Source organism: Saccopteryx leptura, chromosome 4 (assembly GCF_036850995.1).
Source record: "Saccopteryx leptura isolate mSacLep1 chromosome 4, mSacLep1_pri_phased_curated, whole genome shotgun sequence".
NCBI lineage: Eukaryota > Metazoa > Chordata > Mammalia > Chiroptera > Emballonuridae > Saccopteryx > Saccopteryx leptura.
In genome coordinates this window covers 138,882,219-138,905,047 of record NC_089506.1, presented here as the reverse complement: position 1 = coordinate 138,905,047, position 22,829 = coordinate 138,882,219, and the positions used below count along the sequence as shown (strand labels likewise).

The window sequence follows — 22,829 nt, the reverse complement described above, 5'->3', positions numbered from 1 at the left end:
AAATATCCACAGTAGTCAAGTAGAAGTGTATATTTTCACTCTTCTTGGATTTTATTGCATCTGATTGTTATTATGAAATAGTTTAAGCTGTGATGTTGTCTGGGGTCTGTTTCTTATTGCCGATGATGGTGCTGCCACTGTGTGTTCTCCTAGGATACAGCTCTTCCAGTTGCAGTAAGAGTGTCTTCTGTGTCATGTTACCCTTCATTAAATTATAATTCCTTATATTCATAAATGATCAGCAAAGCTCAGGAAGAAGAGAGCTTTGCAAGAAAACTAAGTAGAGATGACACTGGAGGTGAAAGCAAAAAGAAAGAGGCCCAGTCTGCCCCAATGTAGACTGATTCTTTGCATTCAACGTAACTCCCAACCTTACCTTGCTCCTTCTAGAACCAGCTACATGTAGGGCCTAGTGCAAAGTGAAAATATTGGTTCTTTGTTCAGAAATGATTGAGATTTTTTTTAAGAGAAATTCAAGAAGTTTCGGATAGTGACAGCAGAGCATTAAACCAGTCATGAGGCCACGTGTACCCAAACAGGTCACACCCTCATGAAACAAACCTTGGTCCCATCATTTATATTCTAGTTCCCTGGTGACATGCTTTAGAAACAATAGCAAGAGGTCAGGGAGTAACAAACTTTCTGTAAAAAGCCAGACAGTATTATTTTTTGCTTTGTGGGTCACTTTTGCAACTACTCAATCAATGTCACTTGTACATGGCAACACAAAAGCATGTAGACATGTTAAATGGATGGGGATGGGGATGTTTTCTTTTTTTTTTTTTTTACTTCTTTTTACATTTTTTTATTTTTTATTTATTGTGTTTATATGGATTCAAGTGTCCCACTGAATATAACTCCTTTGCCCCCCCCCACCCTGGGGATGTTTTCATAAAACTTTATTTGACTCGTGTTGTATTTTGCCAACCTCTGGTGTAGACGATAAAACTCACCCTCCAGCCAGTGCTCCAGTAACCTCTACCTTTTCTCCAAATCACATCTCCGTAGTCTAGAACGAACTGGCAAGCATTAATTTATACTTCAATAGTCTATATTTAATGAGGGGTAGGGAGATGTAACTTTACATTGTATAGTCAGATAAGAGAGTGATTTCATTCTACCTGAAACAAAGTCTGAGAAAAATCTTCAACTAACGTGTTTCACTTCAGTCAGTTGATGTCATATTTTACATATTTTATGGATAATTAGTTAATACATACTGAAGGAATCTCAATAATTAACACCAGTCAATAAGTGAGTGAGGCTAACTTGCTCTTTCTTGTAAAATTAAAAAAAAAAACAAAAACACAAAAACAAAAACCAGTTGGGTATCAGGTTCACACAGACGATGGCTGAAAAAAAAAATTCATGCTCTTTGCTAGTGAGCGAACAAACCAGGTCCACATTCTGAGCCAGTATATTTATGGCAAGTGACTTCCTGTATTTTTTGTTTTTTTGCATTTTCATACTGTAGTCTTTGAGTAAGAATAATGTCTTACTGATACCTGCAATGAAAAGACTGAGGGCTTTTGATTTTTTTAAAGTGGACTTTTATGTCAGGAATGTTTTTTGATCCTTTCACATTCAAATTTTGCCTCTCCAGAAACTTGTGCTGGGGTTCAGTCTTGCTACACTAGAATTTAAATAGCTCTTGCTTTTAACATGGAATTCTGTCTTCCCTTGTGCTACAGAAGGGCCCTTTTAGTCGCTAATTAGCTAACAGAAACTGCATCTGCCATTTCCCTTTCCTTTTTTAAAGCTATAAAAGGGCATGTCTGAACATGTATTAAAGGGGCAAGAAAAGAAACTCGTTGAATGGAGAGCGATTTAGGGGCACTCCATTTGATTGAGGATCCTATGTTCCAAAGACTTGAAAGACGTTGCTCCATATCCCCTTCACTGAAAACCACTTCCTTCTGTCTGGGATCCTTCCACCTCTGAGTGGCTCAGTCACACACGGACCCATTGACCTCTTTCCTTCTCTCCGCAGGCCGCTTTTACTACCTGATCCACCCCACCAAGCTGACCTTTGATGAAGCGGTGCAAGCTTGTCTCAAAGATGGTGCTCAGATTGCGAAAGTGGGTCAGATATTCGCTGCCTGGAAACTGCTGGGATATGACCGCTGCGACGCAGGCTGGCTGGCTGACGGCAGTGTCCGCTACCCTATCTCTAGGCCAAGAAGGCGCTGCAGTCCTACCGAGGCTGCCGTGCGCTTCGTGGGGTTCCCAGATAAAAAGCATAAGCTGTATGGTGTCTACTGCTTCAGAGCATACAACTGAGTGTGCCCCTAGAGCACTCAAGTTTAAAGTCATTAAGAACATGTGAAAAGTTTTTTTTTTTCAATATGAACTCATGCAAGTTACCAAAACTGTGATAACCCCTTTTTTACTTACTGTAAAGAGTCATTTTCATAAAGATCAATCCATTAATTTGTTTTGTAAAGCTATCATTCAATATATATTATAAATTAATATAATTTTAAGGGAAGCGCTACACAAGGAGGCTTTAGAGCCAAACTGTTTAGGCTACATCATCCCAATGAAGTATCGTTTCATGAACGGGGCATGCAATAACTTGAGGGTTGCTAGGATTGAATGAAGGAAAGTAAAGCTACTCGGAGCAGCAGCTTCCACAAGCACAAATTTTACATATTTGTACAATTTTGAAATGCACTACATTAAACAAATTAGGGCAACAGGTTTGAAATACAGGCTTCTTTACATAAACTGAGATTCTGAGAAGTTGCACAAAACTCAGTTTCACAAGGGAATAATCTATACTTTTCTAAAAGTTAAAATTTCAAGTCTCCAATAGAATATTTTACTCTTTAAAATTCTGCCTTTTTGACCAAAATAAAAATCATATGGACTCCAGTGCTTAATAACAAGTACAGTTAAAAATCCTTAAAATCCCCATTTATATAAAGTATGAAATTTAAATAAGAAGATAATATTTAACCAGTGAGAGACTCCTACATTCTAATTAAAATTACATATGCTTAGGAAGAATTGTCTTATCTTTTGAGTAGCTTTACTAAGTTATATTTAAATTCTAAGGGCCGTTGGCTAAGGAGCATTTAGCATCTACTCAGGGCAGTTATATAGATAAACTGCTGGACAGGAAAATTGTAAAATTTAGCAGCTTGATTTTATGTTAGCCTATGAAATGTTATTGTCCTAAAAAATAACGAAACTATTTAATATTCTTTCTTATTTACATTACATTAAAATTTTAATCATAAAAGGAATGAATAACTACACACTTTCCTAACCAAGAAATAAGGACCCAACTCTCACAATTCTTCTTTTTCCTATTTGTATACACAGTGGAAAGCCCAGCTGTGCCTGTGGTTGGGGAAAGTCAACAACGCAGTTTTAAACCTTCCTCCATGAGAAAATGTGGTTGGTGATGTCACTCTCCTTGCTGGTCACCATTAGGCATGAATAAAACACTAAACTGTCATCAAAGAGTTTACATTAAAATCTTCAGGGCTGTAAGTGAAAGGGTAAGGCTAGCTTCAGAAAAACAACTTACCATTAGCAACTTCAGTCTTAAATAAAGCTCTGCTTTCCTATATTTTTATGATTATTGAGACACCACAGGGACCAATATTTTTATTCAAATTACATATTGTGGTTTCCTATTGTTTCACAATGAGTTCTAATAAGTGGGATTTAGAATAATAATCCGAGTATGACATAGCTGGTATGCTTTCATGAATGTTTTTATGTAGATTTTCTTCCCATGAACATGAGTAAATAAATCTGTTTCCTGAATTGATTGTGGTTGCATTTAAAGCTCTGTAATAATCTAATAAATTTACTCTCTAAATATAGAGTTACATGTGTGGAAGGTATAGAACAATTGGAAGTCCATAAAACCATAACTATATTCATACATTATCAAACAAAAATTGTAAATAAAAGTAGATCACTTCTTTTATCAAAAGCATAACTGGAAATTTTCAGATGCTGTAATATTAAAAATTGACAATGTATGCATGCACATTTTTACATTAAGTCAAATAGGCAAATTCTATAAAATTACAAATATGAATCCAAAGAGATTGTGAGTTTTAACTCAAACATTGCCGATACAAATAGATCTCATAACTTTAAATTAAAATACTTGAATGGTCTATTAGAATAAGATGAATATGTTATTTAAATATGGGATTATCTCCAAAAGAATTACACCTCAACTATAAGGCTGAGCTCATTAGAGGAAGTCCATACTTGAATGAGTATTACCCACATTACAAGAATTTTATTGGATGTGTGAGAACAAATTTATATTGAAGCAGATACATCCTTTTCAGTTATTGCTTCAGAACTCTACCTTTATAATGTTAAGCATAGTAGCTAGCATTTCTTAACTTTTGAATACTTACTAGTATAGGAATTGGTGCTGATCAAAAACTCTGGACTGTTAGCTGTTTAAAATCTATATTGATTGCGCTCCCTTTTTCCAAGCTTGTAAAAAAATCTTTAAAAATGAATACTGCCGTGTAGAATTTTTATCTTGTAACTTCCCCTAAAGGATGAAGATCCTCTTACTCCTTTGGACTTCTACTTGAATATTTTTTTTAATGTTATTTGCCATTTTTTCACCAAATATCTATTTTCTTACTCCATTTTCCAAATATCTCTTTGAGAATGTTGAAAAAGGAACGATTATCCTAATACAATTCCTATCATAAAATCAGTACAACATTGGCTAATTCAGAAGTTGCTCTTCAGATTGGGTTCCAAGAGTATCAGCGAGATAAAATGGATTTTGGATTAAGAAATCTTGTTTTGATCATTTTATCCATAATTCACACTTGTGGCCCACAGAAGCAACAAAGTTTATCTGAAAGTTTCACTGAGACACCTCCATTTAAAAACCCAAAAATAGGAAATAATTCATATAAAAACACAGTAGGAATGGAAACAAGTTAACCACATTAACACTGGAAGCCATCTTTTAATGACTGCTGCAATATTGCATCGCAGTCATTTTTAGTCAAATATGGTATTTGTAAATTTAAACTTTCTCTCATAGAAAGGGGGCCGGTACCTGTTAAAGTTTTATTTTATGCAATAATATAGTCGCTTATTATTTTGGCAATTAAAAGTAGACTCAAAGAAGATTCCAATTTGGTTGCTGGCAGCCATACTGGGCTTCTTGATTTCAGTGCTCCAAAGAATATGGTGGTCTCATAGAGGAGCTGACCACTAGGATGGGAGGGTTAAAAGGGAATTACTCTCAGTTTTCAGCATAAAATGCACCAAGAATAATCAATGGTTAACTGACAGTTTTCTTGAGAAGTTAATTGTATCATAGCTCACTACTGCCAGAGCAGCAATGATGTACAACAAAAGAAATAAAAAATACAAAAAGTCATTAAGGAACTAATTACAAGAAAATTAGTACTTAGAGGCATTTAGTGCCTACTGAGTATAAATCTGAGGCAAAGAACCAACCTGTATTACCAAAAAAAAAAAAAATGTTTTCATTTTCTGTAAGATATAATGAACTGGTAAATAAATATTAAAAGACAATTTTGTGTTACTGCAGTATCTCTTGATTCTTCTGAGTTGTATAACCTCAGCTATTATTATTCTTTGTGTCATACTTTGTAAGTACATTATTTTAAGCAAAGACATTTAACACTTTCTGTTCTCCTTTATTTGAATTCGATGTAAACACATGGTGATTCCCATTTCCTGGGATTTTTGCAAAGTTAGGGGGGAAAAAAGGGATATCTATGGTGTTACCCAATCAGCAGTAGTAATATCTGAAATCTTTTGACTTTTTTCTTATTTTATATGATTCAAAGCATAATTTATTTTACTCATTAGTTAGTAATTTCAGAAATATGTGGTGTTAATAATAAAATTAAAATACGTGATATACTTTATGACTTCAAGTATTAGTACTGAATTAAAATTTTTGTTTTCATAGTAAAATCCTTATACTCTAATTGACAAGGAAGATATTTTCAATAGCTCCATCTCTTTTCTGAATTTTCAATGTGAAAAATAGTTTTTGAATTTTTTTCGATATAGAAATGAATTATTGGGTGCAAGAGTCTATTGCTGGTACAATATCTTGAATACAAACAACCCAAAAAATTTTGAGTCATTGACATTCAAACAGAAAGTATATTTTAATTTTCCTCCTCATTTGGAATACATTGAAAAAGCTTGGTAAAGAAAATCCAAGGATGATATAAAATTAAAGCATTTTCTTTCAGTGTTTAAATTCTCACAAAGATGAAGTCTATCATGTTTACTTTGCCAGAAAATTGCTTGTACTGCTGCCACCTGGTCGTATACAAACACTTGGTGCAAATACGGAAGGGTCCCATGTAGGTTCACGGTGCTTAAATAAAAACAACTTAAACTGTTCAGATGTGATGTCCTTAGTTCCCAATCAAGTGACAAAGCTCAATACTATGACTGTTCTTGAATAAAATGACCCTGTCCTGGACAGTCAGATATGCAAGGAGAGCAATTAAGGTAAAAGATTTTTGGAGATTATGGGGGAGACATGGGTGAACTGAGAAGAAACTAACACCAAAAGTACAAAAAAGGATATTCCCTTTCCTATCTGGATTTCTTGGGCTGTCCATTTAGGATTAGGTAGGGGCCCAATTTAGAACGCCTCTGGCTTTTTCTTCTCGGCAGGCAATAGATATAACAGGAAAGTGGCAGCAGGCTATGTCTCCAGCCTTAGGGAGGAAATTCACTACACACATTTTTACCCCCCACAGAGAAAAAACCAAAAGTTATTTATATTTTCTGTATTTCTTTCAGGCCAATAAAGCTTTGTCACCTTCATGGCCACCTCATCATCTGAAACAATTTGGGTCAGCCCAGAGGGTGATTCCATGTCTTTCTTGAAATTAACCAATTTTCCTTCTCAGCTTACCTCTGTCCACTGGGGCTGTTCAGTATCACCTGCCTCACCTACTAAGAGGTCGCTCTTTTATTCAATTGATACCCTACTGCAGCCTGAGCTCTGTTTATTTGGGGGAGTCTTCCCCAGATAGAGAGAATGCTCAGGTTCGCCATTACTTAACATTGAAACTACTGACTATATCAACAAATGTAAAATAGTGATAGAATTCTAAGAACATTTTATTCCCATATTTTTCTTTCTAAGGAAGGGGCTCAATTGCCAGTTCCTCATCCTGTTTGAAATACATTTTGTTTTGTTCTGTTTCTGTGTTTCCCCCATTGATTTTCATCAATGAAAACTCTGCCTTCCAAAACTCATATATGTTATATGTAAAGAGCAGGAAAAGGGAATCGGAGGTTTTAGAGTCTTTGAAAAGCCCTTCTTTGAAGATGCTGAGAATCTTGCATATGAATCTAAAAAGAGCTGCAGAACTACTCATTGTTATTCTGGTAAACATATTTGTGTGTCATGATTGCTGTGAGCCCAGGGAAAAGATAAATAAAGCCCTTTGGGGCTCTTCCTGTGCTTGACTTCTGCCAAACTGAACATCCTTACTCCATGCGAAGATACTACTGTGATGAGAGCCAAATTTCAAGTGGCAGAGAAGAGAATTTTGCTGTTCTAATAGAAAGATGTTAAAAGCCAGTCTTTAAATTCAATATACATAAATAGAATTTCAGTAACATCTTAAAGCAATTGTACTCAGCATATTTGTATCACCTGTGTAGTTTCAGGAAAACACTGAAGCCTGAGTCTGTCTCTTCCCAAGAGATTTTAGTCAATAGTGCAAACTGGACATGAGGATTTTTTCAACCTCCCTCAACCTCAGTTCTAATATGCAGTCAAGGTTGGGAACCACTGGTATTAATAGATTTAGGAGGAAAAATGAAAACCATTTAATTGATATAGAATTATACCGATATTAATAGTTCACAATTAAAAATAATTTTTAAAATAGTATAATTGGTTTAAATTTGACTAAACTAAGACTATTTTTTACACCTAAGTATTCAATTTATTTGATTTATTCTTTTCTTCTGATGATAGTGCCCATTAGCAAATGAGTATCTAATAAGCTATTTATTGGCCTGGTTGCCTTATTATTGTCACGTCTTCTGTAAAAATGACTTTAAACTATTTATATCCTGATATCAAACTCTTTTCTATCTAAAGTACTGAAACTCAAGGGCTATAACAGTAAATTGGAAAAAATATTTTGGGGAAAAGGATCAAATTTCACATTAAAGCTATGGCTTCTAAGATTTTGGTTATGTCTCAGAAATAAAAGAAGTGTTTCCACTCTGAGCAGAAAGAAATGCACCTTTGTCCTGAGTAAAGACACATGGCTTGATGAAAATATTTCACCAGGTGCCAGGGACACCGTCTAGTTTTTAAAACTCAAGTATACACAAAATATATAATGCTGCTGTTTTCCAGAAGTATATTTATTTTTGGTACATACATATGGAAACATACATTTTTTATATCACTTATTCACTCATCAAATAAAAGTCATTGGGTTGTTGATAATCTGAAGACACCATTCAATACAGTGGATAAAAGCACAGACTCTAGAGCTAGAGCGCTGGAGTTCAAATCTAGCTCTGCTACATACTGTCATCATATATTTCTTGGTCTTGCTCTCCTTCCTCATCTAACCATAAAGATATTAATATCTCATTAATGCCTGCCTCATTGGGTTATAAAATATGAATGGGTTAATATATTTTGATAATAGTTAACACAATATACCACACACTAAATATTTTACATACACAATTTATTTAACTGACTTAACCCTGTAATATTGGTATTATTACCTATACCAGGGGTAGTCAACCTTTTTATAACTACCACCCACTTTTGTATCTCGGTTAGTAGTAAAATTTTCTAACCGCCAACCGGTTCCACAGTAATGGTGATTTATAAAGTAGGGAAGTAACTTTACTTTATAAAATTTATAAGCAGAGTTACAGCAAGTTAAAGCATACAATAATAATTTCTTACCAAGTACTTTATGTTGGATTTTTGCTAAGTTTGGCAGAATAAATCTATAAAACAACTTACTATAGTTAAATCTATCTTTTTATTTATATTTTGGTTGCTCCGCTACCGCCCACCATGAAAGCTGGAACACCCACTAGTGGGCGGTAGGTACCAGGTTGACTACCACTGACTTATACCATATTTTCCCATGTATAAGATGCACACTTTTTTGAAAAATGTAGGGTCTAAAACCTGGGTGCGTCTTATCCAGTGGTTGTGGCATTTCCAATGCCATAAATATGATGTATCTGGAAAGCGAAGAAACCAACATTCTGCCACACAATCAAGTGGTCAGATTAAGAAGTTTTTATTCTAACACTGGTGACCATGAGTGGATTCACATCCTAGAGAACTCGCAGCCCCTAACTAACTCAGGGGTTTGCTTTTAAAGGTATAAAGAAGCGAGGTTGGAAATTCAAAGTGAAAGGCTGGAAAACAATACTCCAAGCAAATAACATCCAAAAAAAAGCAGGTGTATCAATACTCATATCTGACAATGCTGACTACAAGACAGCAAAAGAACTCAGAGACAAAAATGGCCATTTCATAATGGCTAAGGGGACACTGAATCAAGAAGACATAACAATTCTTAATATATATGCACCAAACCAAGGAGCACCAAAATATATAAGACAGCTACTTATTGATCTTAAAACAAAAACTGACAAAAATACAATCATACTTGGAGACCTCAATACACAGCTGACGGCTCTAGATCGGTCATCCAAACAGAGAATCAACAAAGACATAGTGGCCTTAAACAAAACACTAGACAACCTGGATATGATAGACATCTACAGGACATTTCATCCCAAAGTGACTGAGTATACATTTTTCTCCAGTGTACATGGATCATTCTCAAGAATTGACCATATGTTGGGCCACAAAAACAACATCAGAAAATTCAGAAAAATTGAAGTTGTACCAAGCATATTTTCTGATCATAAAGCCTTGAAACTAGAATTCAACTGCAAAAAAGAGGGAAAAAATCCCACAAAAATGTGGAAACTAAACAACATACTTTTAAAAAATGAATGGGTCAAAGAAGAAATAAGTGCAGAGATCAAAAGATATATACAGACTAATGAAAATGACAATACGACATATCAGAATCCATGGGATGCAGCAAAAGCAGTGATAAGAGGGAAGTTCATATCACTTCAGGCATATATGAACAAACAAGAGAGAGCCCAAGTGAACCACTTAACTTCCCACCTTAAGGAACTAGAAAAAGAAGAACAAAGACAACCCAAAACCAGCCGAAGAAAGGAGATAATAAAAATCAGAGCAGAAATAAATGAATTAGAGAACAGAAAAACTATAGAAAAAATTAATAGAACAAGGAGCTGGTTCTTTGAAAAGATCAACAAAATTGACAAACCCTTGGCAAGACTTACCAAGGAAAAGAGAGAAAGAACTCATATAAACAAAATCCAAAATGAAAGAGGAGAAATCACCACGGACACCGTAGATATACAAAGAATTACTGTAGAATACTATGAAAAACTTTATGCCACTAAATTCAACAACCTAGAAGAAATGGATAAATTCCTAGAACAATACAACCTTCCTAGACTGAGTCAAGAAGAAGCAGAAAGCCTAAACAGACCTATCAGTAGAGAAGAAATAGAAAAAAACATTAAAAACCTCCCCAAAAATAAAAGTCCAGGCCCTGACGGCTATACCAGCGAATTCTATCAAACATTCAAAGAAGACGTGGTTCCTATTCTACTCAAAGTCTTCCAAAAAATTGAAGAAGAAGCAATACTTCCAAACACATTTTATGAGGCCAACATAACCCTCATACCAAAACCAGGCAAGGATGGTACAAAAAAAGAAAACTACAGACCAATATCTCTAATGAATACAGATGCTAAAATACTAAACAAAATACTAGCAAATCAAATACAACAACATATTAAAAAAATAATACATCATGATCAAGTGGGATTCATCCCAGAATCTCAAGGATGGTTCAACATACGTAAAATGGTTAACGTAATACACCATATCAACAAAACAAAAAACAAAAACCACATGATCTTATCAATAGACGCAGAAAAGGCTTTCGATAAAATACAACACAATTTTATGTTTAAGACTCTCAACAAAATGGGTATAGAAGGAAAATATCTCAACATGATAAAGGCCATATATGATAAACCATCAGCTAACATCATATTAAATGGCACAAAACTGAAGGCTTTTCCCCTTAAATCAGGAACAAGACAGGGTTGTCCACTCTCTCCACTCTTATTTAATGTGGTACTAGAGGTTCTAGCCAGAGCAATCAGACAAGACAAAGAAATAAAAGGCATCCATATTGGAAAAGAAGAAGTAAAGGTATCACTTTTTGCAGATGATATGATCCTATACATTGAAAACCCCAAAGAATCCACAAAAAGACTACTAGAAACAATAAGTCAATACAGTAAGGTCGCAGGATACAAAATTAACATACAGAAGTCAATAGCCTTTCTATATGCCAATAATGAAACAATTGAGAACGAACTCAAAAGAATAATCCCCTTCACGATTGCAACAAAAAAAATAAAATACTTAGGAATAAACATAACAAAGAATGTAAAGGACTTATATAATGAAAACTATAAACCATTGTTAAGGGAAATCAAAAAAGATATAATGAGATGGAAGAATATACCTTGTTCTTGGCTAGGAAGAATAAATATAATCAAGATGGCTATATTACCCAAAGCAATATACAAATTTAATGCAATTCCCATCAAAATTCCAATGACATTTTTTAAAGAAATAAAGCAAAAAATCATTAGATTTATATGGAACTATAAAAAACCCCGGATAGCCAAAGCAATCCTAAAGAAAAAGAATGAAGCTGGAGGCATTACAATACCTGACTTCAAACTATATTATAGGGCCACGACAATCAAAACAGCATGGTATTGGCAGAAAAATAGACACTCAGACCAATGGAACAGAATAGAAAGTCCAGAAATAAAACCACATATATATAGTCAAATAATTCTTGATAAAGGGGCCAACAACACACAATGGAGAAAAGAAAGCCTCTTCAATAAATGGTGCTGGGAAAACTGGAAAGCCACATGCAAAAGAATGAAACTGGACTACAGTTTGTCCCCCTGTACTAAAATTAACTCAAAATGGATCAAAGATCAAACATAAGACCTGAAACAATTAAGTACATAGAAGAAGACATAGGTACTCAACTTATGGACCTGGGTTTTAAAGAGCATTTTATGAATTTGACTCCACAGGCAAGAGAAGTGAAGGCAAAAATTAATGAATGGGACTACATCAGACTAAGAAGTTTTTGCTCAACAAGAGAAACTGATAGCAAAATAAACAGAAAGTCAACTAAATGGGAAATGATATTTTCAAACAACAGCTCAGATAAGGGCCTAATATCCAAAATATACTAAGAACTCATAAAACTCAACAACAAACAAACAAACAATCCAATAAAAAAATGGGAAGAGGATATGAACAGACACTTCTCCCAGGAAGAAATACAAATGGCCAACAGATATATGAAAAGATGCTCATCTTCTTTAGCTATTAGAGAAATGCAAATCAAAACGGCAATGAGATACCACCTCACACCTGTTCGATTAGCCATTATTAGCAAGAAAGGTAATAGCAAATGTTGGAGAGGCTGTGGAGAAAAAGGAACCCTCATACACTGTTGGTGGGAATGTAAAGTAATACAACCATTATGGAAGAAAGTATGGTGGTTCCTCAAAAAACTGAAAATGGAACTACCTTATGACCCAGCAATCCCTCTACTGGGTATATACCCCAAAAACTCAGAAACATTGATACGTAAAGACACATGCAGCCCCATGTTTATTGCAGCATTGTTCACAGTGGCCAGGACATGGAAACAACCAAAAAGGCCGTCAATAGATGACTGGATAAAGAAGATGTGGCACATATACACTATGGAATACTACTCAGCGATAAGAAATGATGACATCGGATCATTTACAGCAAAATGGTGGGATCTTGATAACATGATACGAAGCGAAATAAGTAAATCAGAAAAAACCAGGAACTGCATTATTCCATACGTAGATACGTAGGTGGGACATAAAAGTGAAACTAAGAGACATTGATAAGAGTGTGGTGGTTGGGGGGGGGGGGGAATGGGAGAGGGAAAGGGGGAGAGGGAGGGGCACAAAGAAAACAAGATAGAAGGTGACAGAGGACAATCTGACTTTGGGTGATGGGTATGCAACATAATTGAACAACAAGATAACCTGGACTTGTTATCTTTGAATATATGTATCCTGATTTATTGATGTCACCCCATTAAAAAAATAAAATTATTAAAAAAAAAAAAGAAGCGAGGTTGGGCGGGGGGGGGGGGGGGGGGGGGGGAGCGCCTAGCCAAAGCAATTTTACAGAAGCAAAACAGGCTTTCGGTTCTCATTGGAACAATCTAGGGAGAGAGTGCTCAGTGAAGCATTTTGCAAAAAGCAAGAGAATGTGCTCGGTCACCTTGGCCTTTTACAGAGGTTGTGAGGCAGCACCCTGCGGGCTTTCCGGAATCTACACATTAGTGAGCATTTATGGCCTTTACAGAACTCTTGTCATTTACTCATCTGCAAATCCTGCAAACCTTGTTTTATGGACAAGGTTTTGGTATCACTGCACTTTATTCTTTACTGGTTTTATTTATATAGTAATCAAATCATTGATTAATCTTCATTGCATTTTCTTGTATGGGTGTATATTGACTTCCATTAATTTAATAGAGTTTATCTTTTCTCGAACAAAACTTGTTATAAAATTGATTAAGCACGGTCCTATTAGGCAAGACAATATTAAAACAAGGGGGCTGATTGCCGCAGGCAGTAGGGTTGTCAGCCAGGGTTACTAATTAAACATTCTTTGAAACCAATTTTTGACTGTTTAAATTCTTTTATTCTTTTTCTCTATATTTTTCCTGTCCATAGATAGACTTTCCTTAATTATTCTAGAATTATTAGCATAAAGCAACAAGTCTGTCCTAGGGCTGCACATAGACCACCCTGTTGGAGGAACAGTAGATCTAAACCCCTTTCTTAGTTGAAATTTATACGGTTGTGGTGACTTATGGGGGTTGCTTCCTACATTACAGGGAATTATATACAGAAGGCAGAATAAAACAATTAGGTACGAATTAACTTTAGTTTTAAAAGGTCCTTGGTAGTCGTGACACTCTATCCTGAGTCAGCCTTCTTCCGTGAGTGATGAATCCACTCCGGGATGCCGTCAGCCTTTACTGCGTTTGGAGTAGTCAGGATGACGCCGTAGGGTCCCTGCCTAGTGTCCCTTCCAGGCCGGAATCAGTCCTTCTTGATGAACGTCTTGGCGAGGACGTGATCACCGGGCTGGAACAGGTGGGCAGCTTCAGAGCTGAGCGAAGAGACAGGCTCTCGCACCTGCTTATGGGTCTGCTCCTCGGTTCCCCGCAGCTCCTGCAGTGACTTCATAAGTTCTTGGTTTTTCAATTCAGCTAGCATTTTAGTTCTAAGTTTGGGGAGCAATGGTGGTGGTCTCCCAAATATAATTTCATAAGGTGTGAACCCAACTTTATAGGGGATACACTGTGTTTTTAAAATAGCAAAAGGAAGAAGATTGACCCAGTTTTCACCTGTATCTAAAATAAGTTTAGCTAGGACTTCCTTCAGAGTTCGATCCATTCTTTTGACCTGTTCCGAACTCTGAGGCCTGTAAGCACAGTGTAATTTCCAATTCATATTGAGTGCCTTTCCTACTACCTGTGAGATCTTGGATACAAATGCAGGCCCATTATCGGACCTAATATTAATGGGTAAGCCAAATCTGGGAATAATTTCATACAGCAATTTCTTAACAATAGTTATTGCGGTCTCATTTCTAGTAGGGAAAGCTTCTATCTATCCTGAAAAGGTGTCAATAAAAACTAATAGGTACTTACATCCCTGTGTTGGTGGTTTTACTTCAGTAAACTTTATCTCCCAATGTTCTCCTAGGGAAGCTCCTCTTTCCCTATTTCTTTTTCTAACTTCTCTACTTTGCCTAGCATTCACTTGAGTACAGACTAAACACTTGGACACTGTGTTTTCTGTAATAGATTCTAAGCCTGGCAAATAGTAATTTTTCTTAAATAATTCTACTAGCTTAGTTTGTCCTAGATGAGTAGCCGGATATCACTGGCTGATAATCTCTCTGCCTAGTGCTTCAGGTAAGAAAAGTCCCTATCTGGCAGTTCTAACTATCCTTCCTCAATTTTAGACATTTCTTTTTTGTTAGCAAAATCTTCTAGTTGGCTGTAAAAAGGAGCCTCTGGCAACAAGGGTTCAGGCCCTACTGGTTTTAGGGCTACTTCTTATCAGCTGCTGGATTTTGCTCGCCTCTACTGACCTTCCTTTCCGGTGCCCTGGGCAATGAATGAGAGCTACAGTCTCTGGTAAGCAAATGGCTTCTAGTAAGTCTAAAATTTCTTCTTTGTTTTAATGTCCTTACTAGGAGATGTCAAAAATCCTCTCTCTTTGTAGTTTGCTGCATGAACATGAGCAGTAGCAAAAGCATACCTACTGTCAGTGTAAATGTTGACCTTCTTTCCTTTGGCCCACCTCAACGCCTGGGTGAGAGCAATACATGCTGCCTGCTGAGCCAAGGTCCCATGGAGCAAGGTGTCCCGGTAGAGCCCAAGCTCTACATCGATCAGGTGTACCTGATTTACTTTCCCGCACAGTGGGACACTCCTGCTTATCAGCAGGGCTGGCAGCCTCTTCGAGACTACTCTTGGGGCTGCTGTGAGGATGCTACTAATCAGTGCTGACACTACCTGCCACTGGAGGAAGAACACGAGACCAATACACAGAGTTAGTTGCAATAATCACACAGGCAACTTGTTACTCACAAATCCTTCTGGCATGCCTGGGTACAGCTTAAGGGGGCCCTGTCGGCGTGCTCCTCTCGGCTGTCTTTGGTCAGAGCTCAGAGTGACATGAAGACAGTTCCTGTTCACGTTAGAGTCTGGGCAACTACTTTAGTACCTTTTCTGGCCATCACCTTCTATTCTAACAGGTGTCAATCTACAGGATTATCACCTCAAACCACCTTTTTGGGAGTTCTTCACAGGGAACCCCCTTTATGTTAATCTACTGAAATGTTACATCAAACCACTTTTTAAGATGTTCCTAGGAAAGCCTCCTGTCTACATCAACCCACAGAATTATGACATCAAGCCACTTCTTATATATATGTAACCACACACACACTAACTGGGCCCTGCTTGAAAGTCAAAGTCTGTTTATCACATCTGCACACACTATATTAATTCCTATCCAGATGGCATAACTTTATTTAATTTCCTTAATTAATTTTAATATTATATCTTAATTACTTTTATATATGTTCCATATTTTTTATATTTTTATATATTTAATTACTATAACGTTATATTACTACAACACAAGGCATGGGCCCAGATGACCTTATCAAGAGTCACTACAGCTGCTCCCACCTGTTGAACCTCATCCAAGACAAAACTGCTACAATCTGTGAATAGCTGTTCTTCTACACCAGCTAGGGTTTATCAGTGAGTTCCAGCCTTGCAGTTTGAACAGAGCCTAGTATCAGAGCAGTCATACAAGGGGATGCTAGATCCTCATCAGGCATCAGGCTTGCTGAGTTGATGGCCTGTGTCTGGACAAACTTGATGCGAGGCTGATAGATGAGCAGAGCCTCATGTTGCGTGATTCTAGCATTAGACATCCACCTTTCTGGAGTCCCCTTAAGCAGTCTCTACTGCATGGGGGACTGTTAACAACAGTTCTTGCCCCAGGGTCAATTTATCTGCCTCTCTCACTAGTATGGCAGTGGCTGCTATGGCTCTGAGACAGTTTGGCCATTTAGATGCAACAGGGTCTAGTCTCCTGGAGAGGTAAGCGACAGGTATGCGCCACGGCCCCAGCGTCTGTGTCAGGACCCCTTTCACGATTCCTTTGCTCTCATAAACAAAGAGCTGGAAAGGCTTTGTAATGTCTGGCAAAGTTAGGGCAGGGGCCTCAGTGAGGAACTTTTTAAGAATCTAGAAAGCCTCTTATTCCTTATCTGTCCAAATTAATTTTTGAGTTCCTGTCATGCAGGAGTACAAAGGCTCAGCTATCTCTGCAAACCTGGGGATCCACAACCTGCAGTATCCACCTGCTCCGAGGAATTCTTGGACTTGTCTCTTGGTGGAGGGGGTTAAAATCCAAAGGATAGCTTTTGTACGGCTGGAGAGAGTACGCTTCCCCGCCTCACTGTGGTAGCCTAAATAGGTTACCTTGGAAGTGCAGAGTTGTGCCTTTTTAGCTGACACTGGGTACCCCAGAGTCTGCAGTGTTTGTGAAAGGCCCTCAGTGGCTGTCCAGCAGCTTACCTTTGTTTCCGCAGCCAGAAGCAAATCATCTACATACTGTAGCAGCGTGCATTCTGGATGCTCCTGGTGGAAGGCAATCAGGTCATGATGTAGTGCCTCGTCAAAGAGGCTCGGTGAATTCTTAAAGCCTTGTGGTAATCTGGTCCAGGTTAGTTGTCCCAAGAAAACTGCTTCCGGGTCACGACATTCAAAGGCAAAAATAGGTTGACTTATAGGGGCCCAGGGAATACTGAAGAAAGCATCCTTTAAATCTGAAACTGTGTAAAATTTAAAGTCCGGTGACAACAGGCTCAAAAGAGTGTAGGGATTAGGCACAGTTGGGTGTATTGTCTCAACCTGCTTATTTACTTCCTATAAGTCCTGAACTGGACAATAGTCTTTGGTGCCTGGCTTCTGAACAGGTAGTAGAGGGGTATTCCATTGGAACTGGCAAGGAACAAGAATACCAGCTTCTAGCAGTCTCTTAATATGGGGGATTATTCCCTTTTTAGCCTCTCTTGACATAGGGTATTGCTTCACCTGTATGGGGATGGCACTAGCAGTGAGCTGAACAACTTACTACAAGTTGCTTTGCAAGCTCCAGTAGGTTGGTTTCAACCCAAACTGAAGGGAATTTATGCTGTAAGTCTGCTAAATAGTTATTTGAAATTTCTTTTATTTTTTCCTCAGTATCTATGTTTAGTAAATATTCTTCTGACAATGGGCAAGTAACCATAAGCCACACCTGGCTATCAACCCCAGCATGGAATTCAGCAGAGTTATGACGAAAGGAGATGGTAGCCTTTAGTTTTCTTAACAAGTCTCTTCCAAGTAAAGGATAAGGACAGTCTGGGATGACTAAAAAGGAATGGGTGACAGTATTGTTTCCTAAATTGACCATCCACCACGAAGTCCGTGGACAAAGAATCAAATTCCCAGTAGCACCTTGAATGGGAACTTGCTCCCCTGAGAGAGGCCCGAGGAGGGCAGTGAGAACAGAGTGAGAAGCTCCAGTGTCAATGAGGAAGTCTATCAGCTGGCCCCCTACTCGTAAAGTTACCTTGGGCTCCTGGGGGCTAACAGGTATGGAGCCCTGGCCCTGTCCGTCCTCCTGCAAGTTAAGAACTCTTGGGGTCTGCTGAGACTTTCTTTTTAGTTCTGGACAGTCCTTTTTCTAATGTCCTTCTTCTTTGCAATAAGCACACTGATTTTTTCTTAACTTAGGCTTTTTCCCTTTTTGGTTCTCCTTCTCTTTATTCTGGTGTTCTAAAACCACTACAACTACCTTAGTCATTTTTTTAGTTTGTTTCTCATTTAAGGTGTCTCTATTATTGTAAACTTTTTGAGCTATCTCTAACAGTTGGGAAATTACCATCCCTGGGAAGCCTTCTAATTTTTGTAGCTTCCTTCTAATATCTGGAGCTGACTGGGACACAAAAGCTAAGTTAACTGCCTTGGCATTTTCTGGTGCTTCTGAGTCTAGAGGTGTGTGGACCCTGTAAGTTTCCTGCAGCCTCTCTAAGAAAGCTCTGGGAGTCTCCTGAGGACCCTGAACAACTTCCAACACCTTAGTCAAATTCTTGGGTTTCTTAGCAGCTCCCCTGATCCAAGCTAACAGAAACTGATGAAAAGTGTTCAAAGCTTCCTGTCCTGCTGTGGTGTTAGGGTCCCACTTGGTCCAGGTAACCAAGAACACCTTTTCGAGGTGGTCTCGGTTATCCTCCTCAGACCTATTCATTCCTAACATAGTAGCTTTTCTCACCTCTGATGTTATCCTTCTTCTCTCCTCAGCAGTAAATAAGGTGGCTAGGAGTTGTTGACAATCATCCCAAGTGGGGCGATGTGTGTACAGTATAGATTTTAACAGTCCTGTTAAAGCCTGATGCTTCTCCAAGAAAGGAGGATTTTGAGCCTTCTAATTATACAAGTCACTAGAGGAGAAAGGGACTTAAACTGTGAAAAGTGGCTTCCTTCAGGGGAAAAATGGGTTTAGAAGGGGCAGTATTTCCTAAGTCTTCTCCTTGGGTCTGGCTCTAGGTATGAGGTGGTGATTCCTGGAGCCAAAGCAGAGGAGTTAGGGGGCTGTCACAAGGGGTGGCAGCCCCGAATACCTCTACACTCTTAGGGCTTCAGTTAGTTTTACCTTTAAGCAATATAGTATTTCTATGAATTTTGCTTTGCTATTTTGCTATTTTTTTTATAATCTGCAGGCTTTAGAACGGTTTTCTCAGAATTTTCTTTCAAAAATGACAACCATCTGCTGAATCCACCTTGGGTTATTCACTCTCCGTAGTATAGGCCAGTCAGTATTCACCCCTGACTAGGTCAGACCCGGAGATGGAAGAGGTTTAGTAGATGGCCACTAAACCATATGGAGTTTACAAATTTCCCTTCACTTTTGCCCTCTGGGTTTTTTTTGTTTGTTTGTTTGCTTGTTTTAAAGGGTTTTTTTTAATTGATTTTAATTTATTGTGTTTACATAGATTCTAGTGTTGCCCTCTGGTTTTCAGCCAGAAATTTCCAATAGAAATTGCACCAGAGATTTTCCTGACAAACAAAGAGAACCCATAAAACAGACAACTTACTATTTAATTTATACTTGACTTTTCAACACAGTTTAACAAACAAGAAAAGGGAGTGTCTTGTCAGGAGCCTCTTAGGTGTTCATCTGACTGTGTAAATTCATGTGTAGGCACCAGAGATCCCCATCCACACACCATTCACTCAGGGATTTTCAATGCACAAACAATAAAGCAAGAGCAAAGAATGACATATTGGGATAACAGACAGCACAAATAGACGTGTCCCAGGAAGCCCGAGGTGGGACTTAACTTAGTCACTGCAATGTCTTCCCTGAGAACACATTTAATCTCCACCAACACCTTGGCCCTGGAGAGCCAGTTGTGTGAGTGCAATCATGTCTGATCCTTGATCACAACAGGTGCAAGAGGGCTAGCCATAAGCAAGTTACAAATTTGAGCAAATTGCAAATTTGCTCTACTCACCTATGGAGGCTTTTTAGATGACTCCAAATGGATGGATGGACATGCTGATTGTCCACGGCCAACTGTCGGTCAGACAGAAAAGACCAGTAGGGCCCTGGGATGTCTCAGGTGGCTCCTCCCTGGCTAGGTTTCTGTTCCCGGCAGTCAGACCAAGGAGGCCAGTAGCCTGTGTGTGGCAAAACCAAATGTGTCCAGAGGACATGATCCCAGATGAGCCCCCAAATGTTATATCTGTACAGTGAGGAAAGAAAAGTTTTGCCACACAATCAAATTAAGAAGTCTTTATTCTAAGGCTGGCGACCATGAGTGGATTCATATCCTAAAGAACTCATGGCCCCGAATGAACTCAGGGTGCTGCACATAGAATTGATGCTTCTCATCTCTCTTCGTTCCTGTTTGTCTGTCCCTATCTATCCCTTTCTCTGACTCTCTCTCTGTCTCTGAAAAAAAAAAAGAGGAAACAAAAACCCAAAGAGTTTAAATGACTTGCTCAAAGTCACATAACTTCTTATAAGTAGCAAAGTGAAGAATTAAATAAAAAGGTGGTTGGAGTCGCCATCATAACCACTGCACCATACTTAACCTCATAGGAAATGATGGAACAGCTTTTGGTACATAGTAAACACTCTACAAGTATTAATTCTTATTATATTATATGATAGTTTTAACATAGATTCACAAGTCAAATAGACAAACAAGACTCAGTTTCCTCATCTGAAAACAGAGATCAGGGTACCAAAATTATAAGTTTTTTTTCTCATAATTAAATGAGATCATTTAAAGTTAAGTTTATTATTATCATCATTAAATACTACTTTCAAATATCATTATTATTCATTTTGTTACTATGCAAATCTTGAATATATAATTAAATTTTTTATTTGCATATACTTTTGGTCATTAAGCTAAATTAAAAGTTTACAAAAGCACAGATTATTAATATTTTTAAATAATTCTTTACCATCACTTCAAAAGCTATAAAGTATAGTGCTATAGATACAGTTTAAAAATTAACAACATTTTCTTATCACATATTAACACATATCTATAGTAAAAATACTAGAAAATACATATAAGAACAAAAAGAAAATAAAAATCATTTATAATCTACCTAACCTGTGGTGGTGCAGTGGATAGAGCATCGACCTAGAATGCTGAGAAACCCCGGGCTTACCCAGTCAGGGCACATACGAAAAGCAACTACGAGTTAATGTTTCCCACTCCTCTCCCATGCCTGTCTCCCTCTCTCTCTCCTCTCTAAAATAAATAGATAAAATCTAAAAAGATTTATCATTCATAATCCAAATACTCAAGAGGAAAAAAGTTTGATTTTGTTGAATCATATATTTTTACTATGTGAATAAGTCATAGTTATAAATAAAAATTAAATCAGCAATAACAATTTTAATTAAGCACTGCTAAATTAACTGATTAATAAACTCTAAAAAATATAGAATACATAAACTGTGTCATAATAAAACTACAGGTGATTTTCTAAATGGCTTATGGGTCTAAGTGTAGCAATTTGAGTCCACTAGAACCCACCCTGATGCAAATGAAAAACATGAACAATACAAGTCAATAATAAATTAGCTTCATATCCTTCAGCTTCTTTAATTCTGTGTCTCCTGCAGAAAACACAGGGGTCAAGGGCCTGGAATTGGCAGATGGGATAGGACCTGCTCCTCCCTTTCCTGATGTAAAGGAAAGACTAGTGGCTGAAGACATGGAGGCCTCTTATCAGGATACTTGCTTACAAAAAAATAAATAAATAAAGTTCTATTTTATATCTCTTCCATTGGGAAAATAATTCTAATTTCTAAAGAAAAAAAAGATAACCAATTGCCTAACAAGATTAAAAATAATAAACATTAATTTGAAAGGTTTACAATATAACAGTTAGTTGACAACAAAAATACAGAAAACTGCTGACAAGACAAGTTCATTGAGAACTGGCTCGGTATGAAAGGGTAAGTGGTGGAAAGGTCAGGCATGAAGGTATGCAGGGCTTGGTGAGAGAGCACTGCTCAAAACGAACTGGGGAGACTTAGAAACACAAGCAGTACAGCATCACAGTGTGTAGAAACTGCTGCCTAATGCGTTAGAGAGTTCATGTAGGAAAACTACCTTTGTGGCAGCTGGTCTGCAGAAATGCCTCATCTTATTTGCTAAGCATTACCTCACAATTCAGTTTTGACTTGTTTCAATGTTGTTTGAAATAATACAAGGATAAATAAAACACTGAAAATACAATTAAAGCTTATTCTTATTTGAAATGTAAATATTTAATGACTTCACATATAGAAGTCTTTAAAAAACTAAAATTTGCAAGCATAATGATCTGAGGCTATGAAAATTATTTCCTTCCATGCAAATAATCAAGTGTCAATGAAATATATGATCTCAACTATCTTCAAACAATCAATATGCCTGGTAAATCCTGAAGGACATTACACTA

The 22,829-nt window shown here is 37.4% G+C and overlaps 1 protein-coding gene across 1 annotated transcript in view; it reads left to right on the top strand.

Annotated features, from left to right (window-relative positions):
* HAPLN1 (hyaluronan and proteoglycan link protein 1) overlaps positions 1-3,816 on the top strand; it is a 78,527-nt gene extending 74,711 nt beyond the window's left edge. Inside the window, exon 5 of the mRNA XM_066383770.1 lies at positions 1,991-3,816. Within this exon, the coding sequence (XP_066239867.1) occupies positions 1,991-2,280 (290 nt within the window). The 3' untranslated portion in view covers positions 2,281-3,816. The remainder of the gene's footprint in view (positions 1-1,990) is intronic.
* Positions 3,817-22,829: the final 19,013 nt, after the last annotated feature.